The sequence below is a fragment of the Lepidochelys kempii genome, chromosome 12 (assembly GCF_965140285.1).
Source record: "Lepidochelys kempii isolate rLepKem1 chromosome 12, rLepKem1.hap1, whole genome shotgun sequence".
NCBI lineage: Eukaryota > Metazoa > Chordata > Testudines > Cheloniidae > Lepidochelys > Lepidochelys kempii.
Genome location: NC_136391.1, coordinates 14049828 through 14071466, shown reverse-complemented (window position 1 = coordinate 14071466; position 21639 = coordinate 14049828). Strand labels below are relative to the sequence as shown.

General features: G+C 38.6%; 1 protein-coding gene across 13 annotated transcripts in view; it reads right to left on the bottom strand.

Moving 5' to 3' along the window:
* RPGRIP1L (RPGRIP1 like) overlaps window positions 1-21639 on the bottom strand; it is a 142080-nt gene that overhangs the window by 94782 nt on the left and 25659 nt on the right. For 9 of the 13 annotated variants that reach the window (XM_073307594.2, XM_073307593.2, XM_073307595.2 and 6 more), the window contains 4 exons: window positions 15065-15170; window positions 9485-9631; window positions 8013-8086; window positions 3226-3365 (listed from right to left, as the gene is read on the bottom strand). In XM_073307594.2, coding sequence (XP_073163695.1) covers window positions 3226-3365; window positions 8013-8086; window positions 9485-9631; window positions 15065-15170 — 467 coding nt within the window. Of the gene's footprint in view, window positions 1-3225; window positions 3366-8012; window positions 8105-9484; window positions 9632-12158; window positions 12733-15064; window positions 15171-21639 lie in introns of those variants that run through there. The other 4 variants (XM_073307604.2, XM_073307606.2, XM_073307607.2 and 1 more) reach the window with 4 other exon arrangements.

Sequence of the window (21639 nt, the reverse complement as noted above, 5' to 3'; positions counted from 1 at the left end):
GAAATCATAGGTGATTTGCCTCTTGATATCATCACATATGAGGGTGTATTAGATTGCCCAAAGGTGCCCTCGGAACTGGGTGCTGAATGCTGGTAGTTGGCAAATCTATACAAGTGTCCATTGGTACTGGGTGAGATGTTTCATGAACTGCTGGTGAAGCTGGTACCAAGAGACTCAGTAGATGACATGCCGCAGCATACACCTCAGGCATTGTTGACCCCGGTATAGTCTCTTGCTACTGAGTCAAAGATGGCAGCACTACTGAACCAGCTGGTGCCACGAAGTCGGTCTCAGTGGCTGGTATTGGCACTGGACCTCACCTGAGGGGCTATTTGCAACAGAGAGTGCCTTGGATTTGAACATACTCTACTCTTTATCTCGGCTTGTTTGCTGGACTTTGGATCCGGAGACCTTGATTTCTTCATCGCCAAATCCTTCGATGCAGTCTCCTGGTGCCTTTTCTTTAGTACCAGAGAAGGAGATTGGTGTTGAGACTCAGCCAAGACAGGGAGAGTGCTCCTAACCAAAGCAGATGTGCTCAGTTCATGCACCAAAGAGGGGGGCTCCAAGGGTGGGCCCAGGGTTGCTCCACAAAAAAGTGCTTTAGCCTAACCTCCTTGTCCTTTTTAGTTCTGGGCTTAAAGTCCCTCCAGATTTGGCACTGTCCATAATGTGAGGTTCTCCTAGGCACTTCAAGCACCTGGAGTGCAGGTCACTGACTGATATCGGTTTCTTGCATCCATCACAAGGCTTAAAGCTCGGGGACCAAGGCATGCCTCAGTACCAGACACCAGTACCCACATGGCGGGAACTGAAGAGTATACTAAGTAAGCCAGCAAAATGAAACCTACTAGTAAAAGCTAAACTAAGACTAAAGCTATTAGACAAGTACCAACTATATACAATAATAAGAAAGGGAAACATTTCCAGTAGCAAGGTAGAATACTCTGACAACAGTCAAGGGTGATAAGAAACTGAGGGGGATTGGGGTCAGTTCTGCCCTTTATACAAGAACAGCGTGAGACAGCAGAAGGTGCAGGCGCCAGCCGGATGGGTACTGCTAAGGGAAAAATCTCTGATGATAGTGCACTGGGCATTCACACACCTTAAATGGAATGGAAATGTGAAATCACTTGGAGAAGCAGCAAATATCATTATGCACAATCCGCTCCTATGAATAAACTAAACTATAGTCTCCCAAGAGCAATGAGTGCCTCTTTTGTTTACTATTTTCTTGCTTTCTTCCCACCACCACATAAAACATCCCCCCCCAACATTAACCATGAAGCTTTTTCATTTGTATTAGCCATAAAAAACGCATTACAGAGCGTGAAATCTGGTCTCCCCCTATGAGATCTGGTCTTTTGTGTGCTTTTACGCTACACTACACAGATTTTATGGGGGAGACCAGTGTTTCTCAAATTGGGGGTCCTGACCCAAAAGGGAGTTGCAGGGGGGTCAAAGGGTTATTTTAGGGGGTGTCATGATATTGCCACCCTTACAGTGCAGAAGTAAGGGTGGCAATACCATACCATGTCATCCTTTTTCTGCGCTGCTGCTGCTGGTGGTGGCTCTGCCTTCAGAGCTGGGCTCCCAGCCAGCAGCTGCTGCTCTCCAGCTGCCCAGCTCTGACAGAACCCCCACCAGGTCGTAGCATGCTCGGATACATGACGTGGTCCAAGACGAGATCCTATGTGCAGAGATGGAGAGGCCTTTCATCCTTTCCACTATTTCTACAAATAGTTGAGGCGACTTGCAAAATGGTTTTGTCCCTTCAATGTAAAAAGCCATGGCCCACCTAACATCCAAGAAGTGTAGGCACTGCTCTTCCCTGTGCACATGCAGCTTAGGGTAAAAAACTGGGAGAAAAATCAGTCAGTTGTAGTGGAACTGGGACACCATTTTGGGGAGAAATTTTGGATGTGGGTGTAGCGGAACCTTATCTTTAAAGAAAACTGTATATGGGTCTCCGCAGTGAAGGCCAGGATCTCTGATACTCATCTGGATGATGTGATGGCCACCAGAAATGCAACCTTCCAAGAGAGGTGTAACAGCGAACATGTTGCTAGTGGCTCGAAGGGCGGACCCATCAACTTTGATAAGACATGGATCAGGGTGAGACTGGATCTCTCATCTGAGGAAAAACTCTCCCAAGGCCTTTGAGGAAATTGCTTACCATCTCGTGAGATAAGACCGATCTCTTGTCGACCTTAGTGATGATCCAGTCCAAAGTGGGATGGTGAACAATGGGGTTCAATTCTGGGAAGAGTGCAGGTGGAATCCTCTTACTTGGAATAAGTGCCCACAGGAGACACTTGCAGAGATATCACATATGCAGTTCATCACTGAGCCATCACACTTTTCTTAACCAATACACTTTCATGCTTCGACAACCACACTGTACTCTTGCCTTAGACTGTTTGATCAGAAAGCCCTGATTCCCAACACTTAGTTTATAGACTAAAGACACACATGAATCAATGTTTTGTAACCTTTATCTTAAGGTATTTTATCCATTCTGGTATCAACTAAGCTGCAAATTCTTTGGGCCCAATCCAACAAAGCACTTAAACACCTGCTTAACTTTGAAGTCACTGGATCTACTCACAACCTTAAACGATCAGATGATGTCCTGCTTCACAGGAAAAAGGCTAACTGGATAAAGTGATCAGAAAATCAGAATAAAAAAATAGTGTGGTAACTGGATTTGTACCCAGCTATGAACAAAAATTAATGTATATAGAGAAGTTTAAAAAATAGCTGGCCACATGAAAGGTGAAACAGAGACAACTGTACAATCTCCAAATGATTGTATGGTATACACACAACATAATATAGTGCATGGAGTCTGAATAACAGAGGGTCATATTTTGGGAGGGAATGTCAGATACGCCCTCTTGTCAGAGAGAAGTTATCACAGTGAAGGATGACAGTGAATAGGAAGCCTGAGTAAAAGCAGGCTTAGAGTGAAAGCGTTAATGCAATTTTAAAATCCCAGTGGATATAGCTTCCCCTTAAGCACATGCCTAATGGGATTATGTATGTGATTAAACGTTAGTCGTGTTTTAGCACCTTGCTCAATCAAGGCCTTGAAGTGTGGCCCATAATCACCAGTTATAGGAACTGAACTTTTCTACGACATGCATACTGGGCTAGAACTAGAAAGGCAGAAGAATCTTGCACATGCAGCACACTGAGAAAAAGACTGCTATTTTATAAATATACCTCTTTCTAGTTTCATTCTGTCAAGGATTTCACTTTTGTCTGCTAAGTCAGACTTTAAGGCAGTCTCAAGTTGAACAATTTGTAATTTCAGTTGCTGTTCCTTTAACTTCCATTGCTGTTCATGGCTCACACTGAAGGCACTGCAATAAAACATGTGGCATGTGAAGAACTTTTAAAAATCAACTTCGACAAAAATAATAAAGAAAAAAGCTTTTAGTGGCACAGAGACTACTGTCATCATGTTTTAGGAATTAAGGAAACATATGCTGGTCTGCTGCTGTTGAAACCAAGGCGCCTTTCTCAGGCTGCGGTTAAAGAACATGAAAGAGTTTGTGGGATGAGCAAAGGAACTGGCCTTAATTTAGAGCTCCAAAGTCAGAAAAGTTGGCAGTGTGCAGCATTTGTGGGACTAGAAAAGGAATTCAGATGCATATTCCAGGGGAATCCACAACTCCAAACCTCAGCAACAGACAACTGACAAAACCATTCTTTCCACAAACAAACCCTCTTAATGCAGAGACCTGTGATTACCCACCTGATCTCTTTTAACATCTGTGAAGTATAGAGTCTAAAGCCCTGTTGCCTGTTCAAAGAAATATTGACTATAAAGTGACAACAGTTCTCATACTGTAAAATTATTCTGATACTGATTAAGAGGCACTTACACAAAGGAGTCTTGTGTCCTATTAAAAAAAAAGTCTAGGGGATAATAATAACTATTTTTGTCGTAACACATTATTTGGTTCTATACCAAAAACCAACAGGCAACAGGGATGGGACACAGAATTAGAATTTCTGAAACCATCACAAAAAATTATTAAGTTTGAACCAAGAGTAAACGTATGAAATGATTCACAGTTAGGATAGAATATGTAAAGATAAATGCAATGTGTTTTTGTATAGTTAACAAGATGAATGCTACTTTGTGCTGTTCACATCATTATTTAACAATGCACTCATTGACTTACAAATGTTCTCCTGGGCTCCAGCCAATCATAAACCAGCTTATTCACCAAAGTGTAAATTGCAAAAAATGTTCTGCATTTTTGTGAATAATCTGAAACTGTACTTTAACTCCTCATGAATCTGATCTGAAGAAACAAATTTCAACTGGAATAGGTATGTTTTTCCATGGCGATATGTAACAAAAACTACAACCAAAAAATTCCCAAACCCACACAGCTCTGCTTTCCACACCTAAATAGAAATGGAAATTGGATGTCTCAATAGATTGGCTGTGACAGAGTAAAAGTGAATTTACATCTAATGAATCAGGATTAGAATTTGTATAAGGAATTGAAGTAAGAACTATCGTAACACGAAATCTTGACCCTACTTTTTAGCTGACTAAAATAATTCCAAGATATTAGGGAACATCTCATGTTTTCCCTGAATGCAACAAGTTAAATGTTCACCATTTGTTAATTTTCAATGCTATTAACATATTCTACAAAGAAATGAATTTGAGAGGCAGTGTGGCCTAGTTATTCAGTGTTTCTCAACTACTGGTCCATGGACCGGGCCAGTCCATGGCAGCCTCCTTTCTGGTCCCTGAGATTTCCCTGACAAAGTTTAGGAAAGCAGAAAGCTAGTCCCTGGTATCAAAAAGGCTGAGAAACACTGGGTTAGTGGGCAGTCAGAAGACTTGAGCTCTATTTCCAGTTCTGACACTAAGCTGCTTTGTGATTCTGAATAAGTCACTTCCACCTCTCTGTGCCTCTGATTCTGCTCCCACCATTAGTCTGTCTGGTCTATTTAGATAGGAAACACTTCAGGACAGGGACTGTCTGATTCTGTGTTTGCAGAGTGCCTTTTACAGTGGAGTACTGATTTTGGTTAGGGCCTCTTAAGTGATATGGTAATATAAATAAGTAATAATGTGTACTTCTCCCTCCATTACTATTGTTTTGGAGAGGTTTCCTTGAATCCATGGTACCAGCAATTTTGGGAAACATGTAGACTTACATTATTCATGTTTTGACTGACTGACTAATATGAAGAAGGGATTACTTTGACATAAATTATAACTAGTTAAATCTTAAACAAAAAAAGTCATATGTCCTTAATCTTCACTTATCCAAAGAAGCAGAAGAAGAAAAAGAAGAAACTGCAAGTTTTTGTGAGTATGCTGCTACGTAGGTTTCCATCTATATTCACTATTACTACAGCTGTTTAATTGCTACATAACAAAATACAGGTCCACATTATTTCAGTTGTCAAAAATGCTATGCTCCAGTGCCCTTCATACCAGCACAAAGGTCACCAATAGTTGTTCTGCCAATAATATCAGAATTTGGATTATTTAAATTAAGAACAAATTTAGAAGCCAGTCCTTTCCAAGCCCACAGAACGCGAATGTTAATATGTATAAATTAGTCTGAATTCAGTCCATAGCTATCTTCTCCTCTAAATTTAGGGTTACATTCCATTTGAATTTATGTGGGATTTCTTTTGAAATTATTATATTCCACCACACTTGGAGCCATCTGGGTAACTATAAATGGTAAGCCACATCTGAAACCATTTCCTTTGCATGGATTGTGTGCATGACCAGATCTGCATTACAAGAGCCTATGAAAACAATCCATACAACCCTGTTATTCATGCAACTCATTTTCTTGGATGTTGCCTAAATAATAAGACTTCACTGACAAACTCATACTTGTGTAAGCAGTGTTGTGGTAGCTATGTTGATCCCAGGATATTAGAGAGAGAAGGTGGGCAAGGTAATATCTTTTATTGGATCAACTTCTAAGTTTTCAAGTTTACGGAGAGCTCTTCTTCAGAAGCTTGAAAGCTTGTCTCTCTCACCAACAGAAGTTGGTCCACTAAAAGATATTACCTCACCATGTTGCCTCTCTAAAACTTATACTTGCTCTCTGTAAAGTCTTGAGGCCAAAGCCTGCACTCCTGGCTTCAGCAAAACTCCCACTGACTTCAAAGAATGTTTCTGTGAATAAGGCATAGGTAAGGAATGCAGAGTTTGACCCTGTTATTTTCTAGCTCCTACATCATGATATCAACCCTTTGGCATCTGTGGTCACTGGTATGTCCACTGCTAGCAACAACAGTAGATATAGGGGCAATCCATATGTGTAACAACATTGGAACTACAGAACCAAAGGTATAGCACAACCAGTTTGCTTCCAGTTTATTGGCACTGGAAATTTACCTGTCTTCACTGGCTTTTTCTCTACAATATAATCTTTTATATTTAAAGGGACAGTGGAATGAATTGGATAAATGAAGTTATGGATGAACAGAGGGGTTATCTGAGGGAGGGAGGAATAACCATGTGGCAGTTAACCGGGGGTTTCAGTTTACTGGGATCTGGTTAAGTAAAGTTTTAATTTATCAGTTTATTTTAAAGATCTATTCTTTTTAGTTGCCCCACTTAATCTTGAAAGCCAAGAGATAACTTCAAAACAAGATTACAAGCTGTTGCTTTACCAAAAGTTATTTCTTTGCATTATTGAACAGGAGGAATTATGGCGTAATAAGAAATATTAATTCACCATTTAAAAGCCAAAGGAATCCACAAGATCGAACCTCAGCAACAGACAACTGACAAAACCATTCTTTCTATATATAAAGCTTCTTCACATAGAGAGCTGTCATTACCCACTTAGTCTTAAAACAATCCTTAAAAGCAATTGGTTCTCAGCTTTCACCTATTTACATTTTTGTTTGTTTCTTAGCATGAAGGTAACAAATATAACAACTCAGCAAATAATATCAGATGTTATTGTATTTACTTCCCAGAGGTCCTCTAAGAGTTGCCAAGTTGACAAACTGCAAAATACAAGTTCAAAAATCATTTATTTATTTTTGGGGGGGGTGTGGAGGGAGGGAAGAGAAAAAGACTTCTAGCATTCTGGCTACTTCCCCAGGAAACTAATTAACTTTACACTATGTCCCTTATTATTTTAATTGTTCTACCTGGACAGAAAAGGTCATGTTCTCCTTCTATTAGAAGAAAGACTGTTGCCTTCAATACATGAAAAGTTTATTTCTACATCACTTTTTTCTCATTAAACTTTTGCAAATTGACTAATTATTTCAATTTTCTATTCTGCATTAGAGACTGAGTTGCACCTTATCAACCTTCATGTTCAGAAGATTTAGCATTTTAATGTTTTATTTATGTGATTTTAAACACTGCTGACAGGATTTACACAGGCTATTATCTCCAAGAGCCTTCACATAAGCTTCAAGTAGAACCAGCACAAAGGAAACAATTGCTATTAAAATAAACACAATTAGAAAATGTCACTAAAACTGTCACAAACATTAGCCTCACTTCACCTCTACTGCAGGGATGGGAGGAGTAAATCAAGAAATTATTATCCAAGAAAATAAATTTAATCTGCAGAATCCTACGTCCAGAGATACATGGATTCCTTATCATTCAAAAAGCAGCCACTTACACTGTTTCTAATGTAAATTCACACCTACTCCTGAACATCTTGCTTGATGGTCAAAATTATGCAACCTATACTACTGTCTGTTCCTTAACGGATTTTTTTTTTACATGAGTTTAATACCGGAAGAGCACTGGATTGACAGTCCTGGAGGCTCAAGCCCTTTCTTTGTCAACAAAATAGATGCAACACAGGCATGGCAGCATAAGTTTCTATGTACGCTTATGGATAAGAGAATCCCTAGGAACTGGAGTGAGAAACAGTTAAGTGTGTGTGTGTGTGTGTATATATATATATATATGAAAAGAGGAGCTAGGAAACAAGAAAAAGAGTCAAGTGACATTAAAAAAATCATTTGTAATTTACCTGTTATATAGTTTATCATAATTTTCCTTTAAAAGATCCCTCTCCTTTTCTAGGTCATTAATTCTATCCTGCAGCTAAAATGAAGAAGAAAACTACATGTAATGCACAGAACAGGAGAAAATAAAAACAAGTTATAAAGGTGATTAGCAAAGATCTGTAGAAACTGTCAAACATGCTTTTAATTTTTTAATTCAGCATTGTGTGTAATAGTCTCTTAGAAGCATAAAAATAATATTTTTCTTCCACCAATGTATCTCCACTTGGACAACAATTACTTTTTTCATGTTTATGGAGATGAAATTAACAAGTCTGGTCTGTGTTTAATAACAGCATCTAATTACATTGTGGTTTATGTCAAAAAGATTTGTTTTTGGCACTAACAAATCGTGATGATCTTAGTACTGTTCTAGGAATGGTGTTAGCTAGTTAGTGGCTTCTGTTTAGTTAATTTTGTTTTGAACCAGCCAAACAAAAACAGATATTATTGACTGCTTGCTTTCAAAATGTCTATTGAAGGGAGATAAGAATTTTAAAGCCACTAAACATTTAAAAAAATTAAGAACTTTCCCAAGTATATTATAACTATTTAGAGGTTAAACTCATTATATGGGATGAGTTTCTTTAAGCTTAAGCTTTGTCAATGTAACAATAAATTCACAATGAGCCAACCTTTAGGCATGACTAAATGTAGCAAAATATACAATGGAGGAACCTGAATATGATCCTGCAAACCCCTTCTCCTGCACATAGTCAATGGACCTACTAAGGGAATAAGGAATGGACTGAAGGATCGGGCCCTAAGCCTGGATCAATGGTGACTGTGGCACTTCTATTCTTCTGGCAAGAGGAGCTCAGGAACAGAAAAAGTGATTGATTTGAACTTCCAGGTGGAAAGGACAGTCATCTGTTATGTGAAAACATCATTTTAAAAGATTTTAGGTAGATGTTCAAACTTGCTGTAATTCAAAAATGTGGTGCTAAGAAATCTCAGTAAAAATTAATCAAGAAAATATGTACCATGGCTGTTTTTTGGAACAAGTATTTCTAAATACTAATGCTTACCCGAATACTCCTCTAACTTTAAGCACGTCTCACAAGCATAGGAAATATTTTGAAATGTACAATATCTCGGATACATGTAACAGAACTCACTATATTAAAATAAACAAATTTTCACCAATAAATGAAGTCAGCCCAATATCACCATGAAAGTTCAAATGTATGCAGAAAAACAGAAGTCAAATATGTAGATGGCCTATTAAAACAAGCAGCAAGTGTAGATATAATTTCTAGACATATGGAGTCAGAAGTTAAATCTATACTATACTTTCTCTTAACCAAAAAGAGAAGGGGCAGTGATTTGCAGAGCAACATTTAGATAATCTTTTTAATTGAAAGTATAATTCTCTCACTAAATATTTCCAGAATTAGATTTGAATGTAGATCAATGCCTGAGCCATATGGAATCTCACCTCTTCTATCCTTTGTTTTGAAAAAGTCATCGACTGTAATTCTTTCTCAAGATGGAGGCACTTTAAACGCTGTTCTTTAAGCTGCAGACTGAGTTCATTCCCGTTTGCCATTAAAGCATCATGGCTGGCCTTAAGGTTCCTTTGATTCTATAAAAAGGAATGGAGAAGAAAAAAAGAAAAAGTTAAGCTTCCGATAACACAATGATGAAATAATTCCTGAGTTATAAATATGTATATATTCAAATGGTAGCTGATCTTGCAAACCGGCACATAATACACATTTTCAACTCAGCCAACAGGAGGCACTCTTGAACTAAGTTTGACCCTGACCCCCTGTAGAAACTGAAAGGTCAGTGTCAGCACACATGGCCAACAGAAAGGTGGTGTTTTTTCCTCTCCTCAGCATTAACATCTTACAGTTAGTTGTGATGAGAAGGACCAAAACTACATCTGTTAAAGCAACTAAAACATTTTGCTGTGGTTACGGTGGTTAGATGTGCTGACCAAAAACACTGCAATAACAAGCAAAAGTTAAGGCTGACCACAGCTATGCTAATCGCAGAACTTGACAGCTCTGCTAACCCATAGTTTTAGATATTCATTTGATTTATATTCACAATTCACTCAGATACATTTCCTTGGAAATGATAATTTAATGACAGGCTTACAATTTCTTTTAAAATTTAACCTACATTGTTGGATTAAATGTAGATACTTTAACCATCCTTAACATTAGTGTAAGATGCTGGTAGAACCCCATTTCCAGAATATTACTGATGATTATACCCCTCATATTTCACAGTGTTTTAGTAACACCGATTCATTATAAAGACTTTCACTGTAAATCACATTCAGACAAATATGGCTGTTAGGCTGTTTTGTTTCTGGCTAGTCTGCTATTTAACATTCTCTAAACCTAACATGTAATTATATAAATATAGGAGTCTTTAATGGATGGTTTTGGATGGGGGAAGTTAGTTTTCATGTTTTCCACAATTCTATGTCATGTAATATTTTCAGGAGTTTAAGACAGAAACTGATAGAGAATTCTGTGCAATTTTGTTCAGTCTTTTCTGAGGAGTCTACGTGCGGAATAACTACTCTCAAAAATGACTTAAGAAAAAAAGTCATCCACTTGATCTTTCACCACCCATTTATCCATAAAATAACCCTTACGTAAAGCAGCAAATATGGCAGATGCTCTCATACCAGAGAAATCGCAGAACAAATTAAGAAAAGGAGTACTTGTGGCACCTTAGAGACTAACCAATTTATTTGAGCATGAGCTTTCGTGAAGTGAGCTGTAGCTCACGAAAGCTCATGCTCAAATAAATTGGTTAGTCTCTAAGGTGCCACAAGTACTCCTTTTCTTTTTGCGAATACAGACTAACATGGCTGTTACTCTGAAACCAGAACAAATTAAGTATATTATCCATAGTCCTCATCACTTATTTGCAGCCTTTGATTCCTTTCTTAAGAAAGTTATATAACTGCACTTGTATTCCTCCTCTATAGTCCAGCGAGGGCACCCACTTTAGGCTTCCAGCGCCACAGCCACTGCCTTTCTTTGGGGGAGGCACAGGTCTCTCCACCTTCCGATCAGGGGATTTCCAGGAAGAACAGTTCCCTAACCATACTTTGGCTTCACTAGAAACAGGAAGACAGGCCTGCTTTGCTTTCTCCTCAGAGATGGCAGACAGTGTAATTATCAACACTTAGAAATTACCACAGTATTTTCTAAGCATGCACGTTTATTCTTAAGGTAAAAGCATTACAGAGAAAACATACTAAAAACAAATCATACAATCTACACCCATGCCAATAAGCTTACCAAAGATCACCAACAAGGATTCTTGGTTGGTGATTAGTCTATCAAACCCCACAAGTTTTTTTCCTGTGATTACAAGTTCATCACAGCTTTAGCTCAGAACAAACCTGCTCATGTATCTGAGCCCCCTCCTATCTTCAGTTTGGGTCTTTGAAGTGACCATGAATAGATAATTGGACAGACAATAGGTTTCTGTCCAAGGTGCGGCTTCAAAAGAATGGATCCTGGGGTGGGTCATTTGCATTCCCCCTCCTCCCAAGTATTTCCTAGAAATCCCCCTACTTTGCATAGCACATTGTTTCAAAGAGTCCTTTCAAGCGCATAACACATCCTTGGGTTTACAATAAATAATTTAACACAATAACAAATAAGTATTTGCATTTTTAATACGATGAACTCCTAAAATTAATTCCAAAAGGTTAAACTAGGCTATTGCAGGATATTGTCATATCTGTCACACTCCCTTGCCTTCTTCCCCATCTTATATCTCTATACATTATTTGCTACCTTCTTTAAAGAGAAAAAAAAAACCTGACAAAATATGTTGAGAACTCTCTGCCCCACCTTCTTTCCACTCATTTCCCTTCTTCTCAAACTCCTCTCCTTTTCCCCAATCATCAGCCTTGATGTCCTCCATTTCTAATCTCTTCCCTTCCAACTTCCTTACTTACATTACCCTTCTACTCAACCCCTCCCTTGCCCTACTTCTCAACCTCTCATTATCCTATGGTTTTTCCCTCTCTCAAAATATATATGCCCTCAACTCTCCTATCCTCAGTAAATATATAAATACATAAAAATCCCTCAATATTACCTGCATTTCCATATACCACCCCATCTTTCTCCTTCTCTTCATCTCTCAAATCACTGAACATACAGTCTACAATCAATGTATCGATTTTCTCTTGTCCTAGTCCGTCTCAGATCCCTTCTAATGTGGCTTCCGACCTTTTTAAACTTTACTGAAACTTCATGCACTAGAATTTCTAATAACCAACTTCCAGACAACCTAGGGCCTCTACGGCTATCCTCATCTTCCACAATCTCTCAGCTCTTTTTGATACATACTGTCAATCCTGCTCTTGATATCTGGGGTGAAAACCTGGTTCCATTAAAGTCCATGGGAGTTTTGCTATTGTCTTCAACGAGGTCAGGATTTCACTCTTTATCTTCACTGGTCTTTCAAGACACAGTCTTCTTCTGGCTCTTCTTCTACTGAACTCTGTCCATTCTTTCAGCATCTCTTATAGTGGGTTCTCCTCCTCTCCTCCCCTACTCTCTGTGGCAGTTCCCTAGGGCTTTGCCCTTGGCCCTTTTCTGTTCTCCTTTTATACCCTGTCTCAAGCTGGTAACTGGGTTGGTGATTTCTAGTTTTTTGGATTTCACTGGTGTCTGGCACTTTATCCTTTGGGGAACATGCCTGCACATAAAAAGATAAAGGGCTTGATTTTGATTGCACTTACACTGGTGTAAATCAGGAGTAACTTCATTGAGATTAATGGTGCTACACTGCGGTAAAAGTACCCCAGAGAATCAGGCCACAGAATCAAATTGGATCTCAATTACATCTGTGCAATCAATAGTTGCCCTGGGGTAAGTGAGAGCAGAATTAATTCCTTAGAATTAAAACTGGAAACGACATAAAATAATAATTTAGCAAGTTTTGCTCTACGGTTCATGAAATCCAGAATATCAGTTTCAGAATCAAGAAACTTTATTTTTTTAATATTCGTATAAGGGATAGTAAATAAATAATCAGAAGAGAGTTTCTGGGCCCCTCAGTATTTCTAAGCAGACTGCATGATTCTTTCATCCAGACGGCCCACACAAGGACAACTGTCACTATATTAAAACACTTTCTCTATGCGTGTATGATAACATGGATATATTTCAGGCCATTAGCTAGAGTAGGATCTTCAGCTTTTATCATCCCCTGGTTGCACAGTAAATGTGCTGGTCCAGATTAAAAGGGAAAATGGGTAGATAGTATTTGCATTTCAACTGGTGGAAATTGAAAGTACATATTAATTAATTTCAATATTTATGAAAACAAATATACTTCTGAAAAACATATCACTACTGAATGGTGCTACACTGTCAATGTGTGCTGGTTTGCTATTCACATTAGAAATTCTGTGCTGTTTTCTATGATTAGTTACATTTCATAATTATTATGAAAACTGTGTGTGTCTTATTCATTTTTTTCAGGATGATAACTTTATCTCAGGGTTTTCTGGCTGTAGCAAATACTTGAGCTTTGTTCTTTAAGTTTAAAGACACCCATACAGACTCATGATGGAGCTATAGCCCTCTACTTCAGTTGCTTGTTATTTATTCTGTATTTACCAATCCCTTATTCTGCACTGTTAATGCTGCAACTGTCCATCAAAGGTTTCTTTGGCTTGAAGTTTTAAAAATGTGTCACTCTTATTTCAGTAAGTTTTCTGGCTTAGAAACTTATGGTTTGTTGGATCACTATTTCAGTTTGCAACTGTGAAGGAAGTTTGCACATGCATAAAACAGAAAATCTATTGCTTATAAGAATTTGAAAGAAAGGTTTAACTTCAAAAAAGGCCAAAGTATTTGAATAATATTTCACTTACTATGACACCCCTGTCAGATGTGAGAAACAATAGCCCCAAACTATACCTCTTATAAACAACAAATATATCTGGTACTGCTGCACTTTAAGGAGGGGGACCCCCCTCTAGGCGCACAGGTTCATTGCCTGAAGGGTCCAAACAGCACAGAGGGGAAATGGTTAGCTGCCTCACTGCCATTGTCCCACTTCTACCTGGACCAGCACAGGGCCCTCCATGGGTATACGTGAGAGGGGAAGTTGGAGAAGGCGGCAAGGATATGGACCTTCAGACCATGTATGGAGTCCACCATGTAGCAAACAGCCTTACTTCTGGTGGTTATTTTACAGAAAATTATGCTTCATGTGATATAAACTTGTCCTTAAAAATGGTTTCCCTTATATTATAGGCCAGGGGTCGGCAAACTTTCATAAGCGGTGTGCCGAGTCTTCATTTATTCACTCTAATTTAAGGTTTCGCGTGCCAGTAATACATTTTAACATTTTTAGATCTCTTTCTATAAGTCTATAATATATAACTATTGTTGTATGTAAAGTAAATAAGGTTTTTAAAATGTTTAAAGAAAAGGAGTACTTGTGGCACCTTAGAGACTACTCTGAAACCTGTTAAAATGTTTAAGAAGCTTCATTTAAAATTAAATTAAAATGCAGAGCCCCCCGGACCGGTGGCCAGGACCCGGGCAGTGTGAGTGCCACTGAAAATCAGCTTGCATGCTGCCTTTGGCACGTGTGACATAGGTTGCCTACTCCTGTTACAGACACAAGTAAAAGCCAATCCACGAACAGCCACATTTATGTTTTATCAACACTCAGCTCCAGCCCCATATTTCAAATTCACACTGAAAACAACATTTGTTTTATGAAACCCTGTTTTAGAAAGTTTTCAATCATTACCTGAGACAGCTGGAAATCTACAGTTTACCTGTATAATGAAAACTGGACCACACCAAACCCTTGCACTCCCATGGATGAGCTCACTGCATACATGCAAGATCTGTAGGGCCTGCTGGACCCTTCTGCAAAACTACTTTAACACTGGAAACATTGTAAATTTCAGGTAGCATGCATGCAATATTTTATTCCATCAATTCTCCAGTGTTCAGTGTTGTCATATGATGTGAGAATGGAATGTTACTGATTGCGAGTTAGTTACCTCTTGAAGCTGAAGAAATTTCCCTTCCATTGCTGCGAGAGCATTGCCTTTTTCCATCAGTTGTTTGTGGAGTTTTATCATTTCCACATTGTCCCGAATGTTTAACCTTCAAAATTGTATAAAAAATAAACTCAGTGAGATATAAGGTACAATAGCAGTCTTATTAGTTTTGCCTTGAAAATTTAAAACCAGTTCTTGCAAACCAGTTTTTCATGGCTTCTTACTTCCACAACACACTTGGGGGAAGGTTTAGCGTGTAATAGCCAACTTAATTCCTTCTTTTAAAATTTAAATTATAGATTTTAAGTAATTCCACATTTTACTGGAAGATGACATGTAAATATCAATCATTATTTGGACATGTTTGTTGACAATATCAAAACTACAGATATACTGCAGTGCAGGGAGTAATCCTATGCTTAAAGCAGAAGGATCATATATTTTGCAATCTATCCACTTTCTTTAAAAGTATGTGGTCATAGGATTACTACTTATTGGAATTTCCTCTCCGAGTTTAAACTTTTTAAATATTTCCAAGAAAAGTGACTTAGCATTTTACACAGATAATACCCTAAGACCAGCATTCAAATCAGCTGCAGATGTGTCTTTAACTATATAAAAACACATAACATCTATGCAGAAACTCTATATGCCTACAATTCTGTTATATATTTCCCCTGCTGAGTTTTAATTGAGAATGCATTATTTAATAGGAAAAGCTTGTGAAAGGTTATCACAGATCTAAAAAAATGTTTCGAATTTTTTTTACCTCAAAACAGATAAAGTTGATCTCATTGGTAGATACGGCTGGAGAGTAGGGATAGGATAGAGAGGGACCTAGAAAAATTAGAGGATTGGGCCAAAAGAAATCTGATGAGGTTCAACAAGGACAAGTGCAGAGTCCTGCACTTAGGACAAAAGAATCCCACGTGCTGCTACAGACTAGGGACTGAGTGGCTAGGCAGAAGTTCTGCAGAAAAGGACCTAGGGGTTACAGTGGACGAGAAGCTGGATATGAGTCAACAGTGTGCCCTTGTTGCTGAGAAGGCCAATGGCATTTTGGGATGTATAAGTAGGGGCACTGCCAGCAGATCGAGGGACATGATCGCTCCCCTCTATTCAGCATTGGTGAGGCCTCATCTGGAGTACTGTGTCCAGTTTTGAGCCCCACACTACAAGAAAGATGTGGAAATATTGGAAAGAGTCCAGCAGAGGGCAACCAAAATGATTAGGGGGCTGGAGCACATGATTTACGAGGACAGGCTGAGGGAACTGGGATTATTTGGTCTGCAGAAGAGAAGAGAAAGGGCGGATTTGATAGCTGCTTTCAACTACCTGAAACTACCTGTTCTCAGTGGTCCCAGATGACAGAACAAGGAGTAATGGTCTCAAGTTGCAGTGGGGGAGGTTTAGGTTGGATATTAGGAAAAACTTTTTCACTAGGAGGGTGGTAAAACGCTGGAATGGGTTACCTAGGGGGAAAGCCGATTGCTGCCGAGGCGCACGTGGGTCAGACACAACTTCTCTAAGAGGAGAGTCTATTGATAGAGATTCTCTAGGTTTTAGTCAGGAGGAGGGAATGAAAGAGGATAAAGTATGGGCCAAATCAGATGAGAAACATTCACAAAGAATCTGACACATCAGAAAAGGGCAGACAAATAAACAGTGACAAGTTTTTAAAGTGCTTGTACACAAATGCTAGAAGTCTAAATAATAAGATGGATGAACTAGAGTGCCTTGTGTTAAAGGAGGATATTGCTATAATAGGCATCACAGAAACCTGGTGGAGTGAGGACAAATCAATGGGACAAAATTGTTCCCGGGGTACAAAATATATCGGAAGGACAGAACAGGTCGTGCGGGGGTGGAGGGAATGGCACTATATGTGAAAGAAAATGTAGAATCAAATGAAATAAAAATCTTAAATGAATCCACATGTTCCATAGAATCTCTTTGGATAGTAATTCCATGCTCTAATAAGAATATAACAGTAGGGATCTACTATCAACCACCTGACCAGGACAGTGATAGGGACGATGAAATGCTAAGGGAAATTAGAGAGGCTATCAAAATAAAAAACTTAATAATTGTGGGGGATTTCAATTATCCCCATATTGACTGGGTACATGTCACTTCAGGATGAAATGCAGAGAAAAAATTTCTCAATACTTTAAATGACTGATTCTTGGAGCAGCTGGTACAGGAACCCACAAGGGAAGAGGCAACTCTTGATCTAGTCCTGACTGGAGCGCAGGATCTAGTCCAAGAGGTAACTATAACAGGACCGCTTGGAAAATGTAATATAATAACATTTAACATTCCTGTGGTGGGAAGAACACCTCAACAGCCCAACACTGTGGCATCTAATTTCAGAAAGGCGAACTATGCAAAAATGAGGAGGTTAGTTAAACAGAAATTAAAAGGTACAGTGACTAGAGTGAAATCCCTGCAAGCTGCATGGACACTTTTCAAAGATACCATAATAGAGGCTCAACCCAAATGTATACCCCAAATTAAAAAACACAGTAAAAGAACTAAAAAAGACCGACCGTGGCTTAACAACCATGTAAAAGAAGCAGTGAGAGATAAAAAGGCATCTTTTAAAAAATGGAAGTCACATCCTAGTGAGGTAAATAGAAAGGAGCATAAACATTGCCAAATTAAATGTAAAAATGTAATAAGAAAAGCGAAAAAGGAGTTTGAAGAACAGCTAGCCAAAAACTTAAAAGGTAATAAAATGTTTTTTAAGTACATCAGAAGCAGGAAGCCTGCTAAACAACCAGTGGGGCCCCAGGACAATCAAGATACTTAAAGACGATAAAGTCATCACGGAGAAACTAAATTAATTCTTTGCTTCAGTCTTCACGGCTGAGGATGTTCAAGAGATTCCCAAACCTGAGCCATCTTTTGTAGGTGACAAATCTGAGGAATTGTCACAGATTGAAATGACACTAGAGGAGGTTTTGGAATTAACTGAGAAACTTAACAGTAACAAGTCACCGGGACCAGATGGCATTCACCCAAGAGTTCTGAAAGAACTCAAATGTGAAATTGCGGAACTATTAACTATGGTTTGTAACCTGTCCTTTAAATCAGCTACTGTACCCAATGACTGGAAGATAGCTAATGAAATGCCAATGTTTAAGAAGTGCTCTAGAGGTGATCCTGGCAATTACAGACCGGTAAGTCTAACTTCAGTACCGGGCAAATTAGTTGAAACAATAGTAAAGAATAAAATTGTCAGACACATAGAACACCACAAATTGTTGCGCAAAAGTCAACATGGTTTCTGTAAAGGGAGATCATGTCTTACTAATCTGTTAGAGTTCTTTGAGGGGGGGGGTCAACAAACATGTGGACAAGGGGGATCCAGTGGACTTAGTGTACTTAGATTTCCAGAAAGCCTTTGACAAGGTACCTCACCAAAGGCTCTTACGTAAATTAAGTTGTCATGGAATAAGAGGGAAGATCCTTTCTTGGATTGAGAACTGGTTAAAAGACAGGAAACAAAGGGTAGGAATAAATGGTAAATTTTCAGAATGGAGAGGGGTAACTAGTGGTGTTCCCCAAGGGTCAGTCCTAGGACCAATCCTATTCAACCTATTCATAAATGATCTGGAGAAAGGAATAAACAGTGAGGTGGTGAAGTTTGCAGAAGATACTAAACTGCTCAAGATAGTTAGGACCAAAGCAGACTGTGAAGAACTTCAAAAAGCTCTCACAAAACTAAGTGATTGGGCAACAAAATGGCAAATGAAATTTAATGTGGATAAACGTAAAGTAATGCACATTGGAAAAAATAACCCCAATTATACATACAATATGATGGGGGCTAATTTAGCTACAACTAATCAGGAGAAAGATCTTGGAGTCATCATGGATAGTTCTCTGAAGACGTCCACGCAGCGTGCAGCGGCAGTCAAAAAAGCAAACGGGATGTTAGGAATCATTAAAAAGGGGATAGAGAATAAGACGGAGAATATCTTACTGCTCTTATATAAATCCATGGTATGCTCACATCCTGAATACTTCGTACAGCTGTGGTCTCAAAAAAGATATACTGGCATCACCTCATCTCAAAAAAGATATACTGGCATTAGAAAAGGTTCAGAAAAGGGCAACTAAAATGATTAGGGGTTTGGAACGGGTCCCATATGAGGAGAGATTAAAGAGGCTAGGACTTTTCAGCTTGGAAAAGAAGAGACTAAGGGGGGATACGATAGAGGTGTATAAAATCATGAGTGGTGTGGAGAAAGTGAATAAGGAAAAGTTATTTACTTGTTCCCATAATATAAGAACTAGGGGCCACCAAATGAAATTAATGGTTAGCAGGTTTAAAACAAATAAAAGGAAGTTCTTCTTCACTCAGCGCACAGTCAACCTATGGAACTCCTTGCCTGAGGAGTTTGTGAAGGCTAGGACTATAACAGGGTTTAAAAGAGAACTGGATAAATTCATGAAGGTTAAGTCCATTGATGGCTATTAGCCAGGATGGGTTAGGAATGGTGTCCCTAGCCTTTGTTTGTCAGAGGGCGGAGATGGATGGCAGGAGAGAGATCATTAGATCACCTGTTACGTTCACTCCCTCTGGGGCACCTGGCATTGGCCACTGTCGGAAGACAGGATACTGGCCTGGATGGACCTTTGGTCTGAGCCAGGATGGCCATTCTTATGTTCTTATGTGGTGGAATCTCCTTCCTTAGAGGTTTTTAAGGTCAGGCTTGACAAAGCCCTGGCTGGGATGATTTACTTGGGGATTGGTCCTGCTTTGAGCAGAGGGTTGGACTAGACAACCTCCCGAGGTTTCTTCCAACCCTGATATTCTATGATTCTATGATTATTTTTTGCATATATTTCAAGCTCAACAAAAAGAAACCCCTGAACAGCTTTTTACAAATACAAAATAGAGTGACATAAAAATCAGACTATAGCAATAGTCCAATAGTCTATCACAGACTATTAGAAAAATTGTCACAATGCCATGCTGGAAACAGAAAATGGACTACGAAGCTTACACATCTGTAAACCAGCTGAGGACTTGAAATACTTACTCTTATTCTTTAAAATATTGAAGTTCATTGTGTTTTGGTATTGCCCAGTAAATTGTCCTTACACAAATGATAAACAAGCTCATGAACCTGGGATCTTCCCCAAGAAACAACCTAACAAAATGCTAAAATAATCACGTGTCCAAAACATGTTATCTATATAAAGTTGTAGTGCATATAAAGAGCAGCATTGTCTCTTACTAGCTATTTAAAAGCTAATGTAGTGGCACATTTTTATTAATCTTGTTTCACCAAACAACACTGATCCCTTCAAACGCTTTTTACAGGAGTTGTTTGTTTTTTTTTTAAGTTAATGAAAGGAGCAGATGATAGTGGGATTTATGATGTGCAGATGTAACTCCAATGGCTCTGGACAATCCAAATTAACCATTATCTTCAACAGTGACAAACAGTATTTGATTTGAATGGTTTTGCCAATGCTTATTAACACACCAACCCTTCAAAATCAGGAAAAATTTATTAGAATTGAGTTTAGTTTTGACAATTCTGACAATATCTAACTACATATAGTTGCTAGCTACTGAAAGTAAATGACACTTATTTTTAAGTAATGTATGGATTTTAATATATATTTTCTCAAATATTTACAAAGGCAAGGGCATCAAGCTTTTCCTCTCAGACATGCAACATTTTCATGTTAATCCTATTAAATGGCTGTGTTCTGGCTGATCAGGTACATGGGTGAACACCTGAAAGCCTGCTGGCAGTGGTGGGAACACATAGCAGAAGCTGCCTTTCCTATTTTGCTTCTCCTATAAAACCATGGAGAGATATCTCCTCAGGTCTTCCACAACTTACATCACAGAGCAGCAGCTGAAGAGACAGTGGTCCATACGAATAGTGTATGTATATATACTTAAGTGGTCATCTGGACAAAGCACAGTACCTCATCCCAATTATTCTGTCTCTGAGCAGAAATAGTTTATGCAAAGGGATCATAAGTCTAATATGAAGCAGAATATGAGCACATATTAATGCTGTATTTTCCCTTTATAGCCAAAATTTGGTCCAAAATAACTTGCTCTGTCCCCTCCCTCTCCTCGTCTCCCAAAAAAGTTCCAGGTGAGAATAAAGAAAGTTCATTTAATATTATGGGCTTACTTTTTTCTCATTTGCATATCAATTACACCAGTGAAATTTAATCAGGAATGGCTCCATTGTAGTTACATTAATGTCACTGAAATCTGCAAACTATCAAATGTAACAACACTGAGACAGCAGTCAATGGATATTTCTTGAAGACAGCTCCTATTGCCATATCAAGTAAGAAAACAGCTCTCAACTCTTTCCATATGGTTAGCCCATGTTCAAACAGAAAACAACTTTCAGGAGCTCTTCCCTCTCTATTCAGAGGTAAAGAAAGAGAAAATAAGAGAACTGGCCAATATTTTTCAGTAGAACAGGATCAGTCTCCCATCAATGCCCCAGGAATTAATTCAGGTTAACTTTAATCATGGAAGTAAAAAAAAAATATCATCACCACAGTGTATACTTTTGTCATTTCTC